The sequence below is a fragment of the Homarus americanus genome, unplaced genomic scaffold (genome assembly GCF_018991925.1).
Source record: "Homarus americanus isolate GMGI-L3 unplaced genomic scaffold, GMGI_Hamer_2.0 scaffold16712, whole genome shotgun sequence".
Classification (NCBI taxonomy): Eukaryota; Metazoa; Arthropoda; class Malacostraca; order Decapoda; family Nephropidae; genus Homarus; species Homarus americanus.
Genome location: NW_024757794.1, coordinates 8048524 through 8055279, shown reverse-complemented (window position 1 = coordinate 8055279; position 6756 = coordinate 8048524). Strand labels below are relative to the sequence as shown.

General features: G+C 35.7%; 1 protein-coding gene across 1 annotated transcript in view; it reads left to right on the top strand.

The window, feature by feature from the left end:
- The first annotated feature begins 6186 nt into the window (after nt 1-6186).
- Nucleotides 6187-6756, top strand: part of LOC121857728 (peroxisomal sarcosine oxidase-like) — a 29751-nt gene continuing 29181 nt past the window's right edge. Inside the window, exon 1 of the mRNA XM_042353838.1 lies at nt 6187-6395. Within this exon, the coding sequence (XP_042209772.1) occupies nt 6386-6395 (10 nt within the window). The 5' untranslated portion in view covers nt 6187-6385. The remainder of the gene's footprint in view (nt 6396-6756) is intronic.

Sequence of the window (6756 nt, the reverse complement as noted above, 5' to 3'; positions counted from 1 at the left end):
TGGTGTCACCTGGTGTGGCTGGTCTCGGAGTCAGAACCTATTATTGTCGTTAAAGCCCAATTAAAAAAGAAATAAAGAACAAATAACAAAGAAACAAGAACAATAACAAGGAATAATAATAATAATAATAATAATGATAATAATAATAATAATAATAATAATAATAATAATAATAATAATAACAATAACAATAAGAATAATAATAATAATAATAATAATAATAACAATAACAATAACAATAATAATAATAATAATAATAATAATAATAATAACAATAATAATAATAATAACAATAACAATAATAATAATAATAATAATAATAATAATAATAATAATAATAATAATAATAATAATAATAATAATAATAATAATAATAATAATAATAATAATAATAATAATAATAATAATTAATAATAATAATTCCTCAAAACTGATATTCCACGAAAGAAAGAATCACTCAGCCACCCAATTAACTTACTTCTAATCTAACATTACCCAAACTCTCTTACCTACTCTGTCTTATATAAAGCTGTTTGGTGTGTACTTATGGTTATATTAATATACAAAATTTGTGTGTATTTTTTTCAGTTATTTTTCTCTCTTGATGTTCCAGTTCTTTATTTTATTCCCTCTTTCATGCTTTATTCTGTTCATTCTATTTATCCATTCATATCAACCACCTTAATTAGCTCTTTCCTTACTCTTATAACTAAAGCCCTCCAAATTATTCCTAAATCCTTCCATTGTCCCTTCAAACTCTCCCTAAATCCTCCTAATGTCCTTCCAAACTCTCCCTAAATCCTTCTATTGTCCCTCCAAACTCTCCCTAAATCCTTCCATTATCCCTCCAAACTCTCCCTAAATCCTTCCGTTGTCCCTCCAAACTCTCCCTAAATCCTTCCATTATCCCTCCAAACTCTCCCTAAATCCTTCCATTATCCCTCCAAACTCTCCCTAAATCCTCCTAATGTCCCTCCAAACTCTCCCTAAATCCTCCTAATGTCCCTCCAAATTCACCCTAAAAGACCTGTTATTTGTTATCCTTTATATAACTAACAATAAGAGTCACCTGCACACCTATTAAACTTATCTTTTTTGTCAATATTAAACCTAAAGATTAATACCCTTATAATCACACACTAGTGATTAATTAAACACATAAAAACATAAAAAAACAATAAAACACAAAACAAAGAACACAAAAACGCAAACAGATAAACACAAACCACAAAAACACACACCAAAAAAAACATTAAAACAAATAAAACACATTGAAAACAGTTCCTTTATAAAAAAAACACTAAAAAACACATTATAAACACACAAAAAAAAACACTCCTGATAACTTACAACCCAAATCCAAAGAGCCAATTTTAGAAGGACCTTTTCTCCAGGAACCAGCAAAAGCGCTTCTCATATTCTCAGTGCTGAATTGTGGCTCAATATCCCGAGTCCGACCTTTTTTACGGGGTTAAATTAAAGTCAAGATTTACTTAATGGGAATATTACTGTGTGTGTGTGGGGGGGGGTGTGTGTGGGGGGTGTGTGTGGGGGTGTGTGCGTGTGTGTGTGGGTGTGCGTGTGTGTGTGGGGGTGTGCGTGTGTGTGTGGGGGGGTGTGCGTGTGTGTGTGTGTGTGGTGTGTGTGTGTGTGGGGGGTGTGCGTGTGTGTGTGTGTGGGGGTGTGCGTGTGTGTGTGTGTGTGTGGGGGTGTGCGTGTGTGTGTGGGGGTGCGTGTGTGTGTCTGTGGGGGTGTGTGTGTGTGTGGGGGGTGTGTGTGGGGGGCGTGTGTGGGGGTGTGTGCGTGTGTGTGTGTAGGGGGTGTGCGTGTGTATGTGGGGGGGGTGTGCTAGTTTGTGTGTGTTCGTGGCCATTTATGTACACTCGCTCCATGTAGTACTCGTGTTGTAGTGAACATGTAGTACTAATGTTGTAAGGAATATTTAGTACTAGTGTTGTAGGAAACATTAAATTTTCATCTCTAAATTCCGTGTCTTCCATAATAATATTAATAGAAGTAGTAGTTGTAGTTACAGCAACAAAAACATAAACAATAATAATAGTAATAATTTTGTTAACTTGCACACACACACACACACACACACACACACACACACACACACACACACACCTTCACTCAGGCCTGAAACTGAACGTGAACAACTAACGTTTGTTGACATGCCAGAAACCTGCTGGGGTGACTAAAGGCCGGAGGAAGGAAGGGCTCTACACCTCCTCCCGAGAAAGTGGTGTTAATTACGATTCACCTGTTATTATACCTGACAGGAGCAACAGATGGAGCAACTATTACTTGTATAAATACCGAGGAATTCCTTTATGATATTAAAGTCTCAGGGTATTTTTGTCACATATAATTACGTGTAATTTACAGTGGTTATACACGGAATTTGCAACAGATGGTTTGCAAAGGCGGTGACTTAATGCTGTTAAAAAAATGCATAATTATAATTTAAGAATAACAAGACTGTAGTTATAAGTGATATTCTGGTCTTTGTGTGTGTGTGTGTGTGTGTGTGTGTGTTGAGTAAGAACATTAAAAACTAACGATTGTGGAAGCTGCTATTTTTGCTGGTGATCTCGTCATAACAGTAATACTAAGAGGTAGCTGCAAAGAAGAGGCCTGAGAGAAAGACCGAAAGATTTAGAGAAAAGATGGAGGTATATTATGACAAGTAACAGAACGAAAGGAAGTAAAAAAAAAATTCAACTTCTTTGCTTTTCTTTTCGATATCGATTTACTCGTCTACACTCCAATACAACTCCTGCCTTACACTTAACACACTGACACACTAACATACTCTATTTACTAATTAATTATCACAACCACTCTCTCCTCACCAGCCAGTTTTTTCGTGTATCTTTCATTCCTCTTCTCTTCCATTTACACACGTCAGTTGCACTCTCTGGAACTGCGTTATTAAATACGATCATTCATTTTTATTCACCCTCATTATATCATTATACACAAGTAATTATTATCAAATAGTTCTTTAAATTCCCCATCTACATTCACCTTCTTCACTTTGTCGACTTTTATCATTGTCTTTTCATATCTCTCATTTTATTTCGTCCTGATCCTCCTAATTATCATTATTCTGACTTCTATCACTCCATTTTCTATAGTTACTAGTTCTCTCTTCATTCTGTCATCACCAGGAGAGAGAGAGAGAGTTGTATGACAGCGAAGCAACTTACACGTATCATCTACAAAATATTTCATTCAGAGAAGAAATCATTTTAAATTGTACTGTAAATTAGCATTTCTTTTTCTTATGAGACGGAGGAAATTAGCAAACGTCGCTGTGGCTGCGAGATTATATGTCCCACAATAGCAATTATCTAGAGACTTACAGCGATAACAAGAGAGAATTTTCCCCTACACTCTACTGTTCTACTACTCGTCATTAATGTCAAACAATAATCATTTCTTAATCATCCTTTTACCATTTCTTCAATTCATCGCGTTAGGTTTCATGACATTTACTCGACTTCTCTATTACATATTAATTAACTATTTCACAGATGAGTTATACTGAAAAGTCATTATGTGTATTGATATTAAGGCCAAAAGATTGTATGGATCGTGTGAAAATTCGTCCTCACCCCCGTCACCTTATTTCATCTGATAATTAAACGCCCTAATCCTACTTGGGTTGGGTTGGGTTGGGTTGGGTTGGGTAATCTTAAGGTGAAATAGGCTATGTGGGAATAAAATTTTAGATAATCCAATTATATACAAATCAAAATCACATTAACCCATGAATTAAATTTGTCTATGAATAAGCTACACTTACTGGATATAGAAGAGGTTTTTTTGATGTACGATGTTCCGTTCATTACCATTAAGTAGGCATTAACTAATTCACAAACACACATTTCTAGACGTATTTATTATAACTTATAGAAATAATATTTAATGAAATAATGTATCAATTGATGTTATAATGTCTTACTGTGCTTCAACAACTAAGGTCTTGATGTTGATGTTATAATGTCTTACTGTGCTTCAACAACTAAGGTCTTGATGTTGATGTTATAATGTCTTACTGTGCTTCAACAACCATAAGCTATTTAAACACGTATTCTAGGCTAGTCATCAACAAATAAATTTTAAGAAAGATCTAGAATGTGTGTCTAGCTGGTGAATTGTTATGTGTCTCCTTGTATTGACTTTTAATGCTTTACCGGATACATTTTCCCTGTTGTGTTGCGATTACCTTACTGCTACACCAACACCATATGTTTCCCTGTTCGGTGTTTATTTTTTTTCCTAATGTATTCTCGTCATACTTCACTGCGTGTTCTCCACCTCTCACCTTCCTTGTTGTTGCTGCATGTAAAGGACTGACTGGCCTCTTAGTAAGTCATTCACGTACCCAGATAATGCCAGCAAATTTTAAGCTTTATAGGAATACAATGATTAAATTAGAAACAATAAAAAAAGGAATTACTCTTAGTTGTTTCTTTGTTTATGGAACTACTGGTCCTTGAACATTAAAACACGGAATGGTGATTCAAAGGTAACAGTCGGTCAGTAAAGATAATTTATTTTGGTTGCTGCTGCAAGACGATTGATGCATTTAGATTATAGAAAATATCTGATTTTTTTGCATATATGTAAATGAAAAATAGTCCGTACAATTATTAGTCAAATTCGATATTTAGTATCAACCCATAATAGTTACAAGAAAAAGCAGGTTATATACTCATAGAAAACTCCCAGGTCAAAACTACTTTTGATGACTTGTGACAGTGTATTGTAGTGTATTGTTGATGCTACAATTACTACTTCATGCCCCCTGTTTTCCTGTCGTTATTTTTAAGTATATAAATTTGTTGTACTCTGTACAAAGGAACAACGTAGCCAGTTTACACTGTAAAACAATACAGAACCAAACATTTCATCAAACAGGTTACAAAAAAACAGGTTTACTTAGAGGGGAGAGAAATACACAACCTGTCACTGGCAGAGAAAATGCACCTAGCAGGTATAATGGCAGATCTGGCAGGGCTCTTCCACGTATTGCTGTCACATATCTACAATACAATGTAGAGTTGACCAAATAAGTTCGCAGACTCAACAAATATAGGTTAGGGCAAAAGATCTGGTAACGGTGTAATAACCTCGCTTCCCAAAAACGATAAACCCGTACCAGGGTCACCAGGCACCAACCACATGACCTACCTTCTAACAGATAACATTTACGAATTTACTGTAATACAAAGCTAACCCATTCTTACTGTCTTGAAGCAAAGTCGAAACACTCGCTAAATTATTTCAGGGCATTGATGTCTGGGGGTCAACTTTCGGCTTATCTGTGACACATTAGCTGTTTATAAAATGGTTTGCAAGGAAAATAAAAAGATCACCTGAAGATTCGTTCCCCAGCTTTTTTCACCTGACGATTAACCACTCCAGCGCTACCCTAACCTAACCTATCTTTAATTGTACCTGTAAGTACACCAAACCTGTACCTGTGTTAATACTTGAGAAGCCTGTCTCCTTATATAAACACTCAAGATATTAATTTTTTTCCTATCAGTTCCTCTGTACATCTTTAGTACGTGTTCTTTATTTACTACTTCACCATAACATACATAAGGTCAACACTGAGCTACATGTCACTCACCATTACATCACTCTGTCATCTCTAGTCCTATTTGTGTGATCGACTTGTTCCGATATGCATTGATAAAAGATGAAAAACAGTGAATATTATTAAAGTTTCATCTCCCCTAACGCCTCGATATAATATACGGCATACGTGTATAATAAAGATCATTGTTAGACAAATATGAGAATATGGAAAACTCAATGGCAGTGTATCAGAATTTTATAATCAACTTTATAATAACAGAGAATTGGACGACTCCGAGAACGCAGTCCACACTAACGGGTCTCGATCGAATCCTTTATTTATAGTCAAGGTCGGAGATAACACCACCACACAACAAACAATTAAATCCCATCTATTTCATACTACTAGACGTTCTTTGGTTTTTTTACTTTATCGGTACCCAAGTCATAAAGAATAAAATGAATTCATATGAGATTTTGTATTAAGAACTGTAAGTAGTAGTGTGGGGGTGTGGTGTAGTGTGGGGGTGTGGTGTGTGTAAGTGTATGGCAAGTTGAAAGATATGGCCTTGGTGTCGGGCAGCTCGGCTTCACTCAGAAATGTGCTTCACTGTGGCTGGCAGGGGCGAGCCGCTGTGGTAGAACCGTAGAACCACTTTGATCCGGTTCCACTCTGATTGCGTCCACTGGTGATTGGAATCTGTGTACCTAAGTGCTACCTATTACCTTGAGTGGCGTGAGTGAGGTGTGGTTTGTAAGGTGCAGAGAACACGAGGAGCCCAGCGTCATGACAGAAAGTAAGTACTGTATGATGTAAGTAATCTCAGCGTCGGGACGATGTAAGCATGACGAGAACAATATACTACTTGTTATTATTCCTTTATTTCTGCTTAATTGGCAACTTTACCTGTTGCTAGGTGAGACGGGTACCTGTCCCATAACAACAGCAACGCGATACTGATGACCAGAATTTTGAAATTTTTCCTTGTAAAATATAGTTTATTATCGTGTATCTCAAACTATGATAACTTCACCATTTCTAAGTCTTTACATTCTACCCATCTTATTAGTCTCCACACTTATTATTTTCAAACTGGATTAATAAAGTTATATAGTACGAAGAAAAATCCGTCGATGTAAATATATGTATAGTTTTAA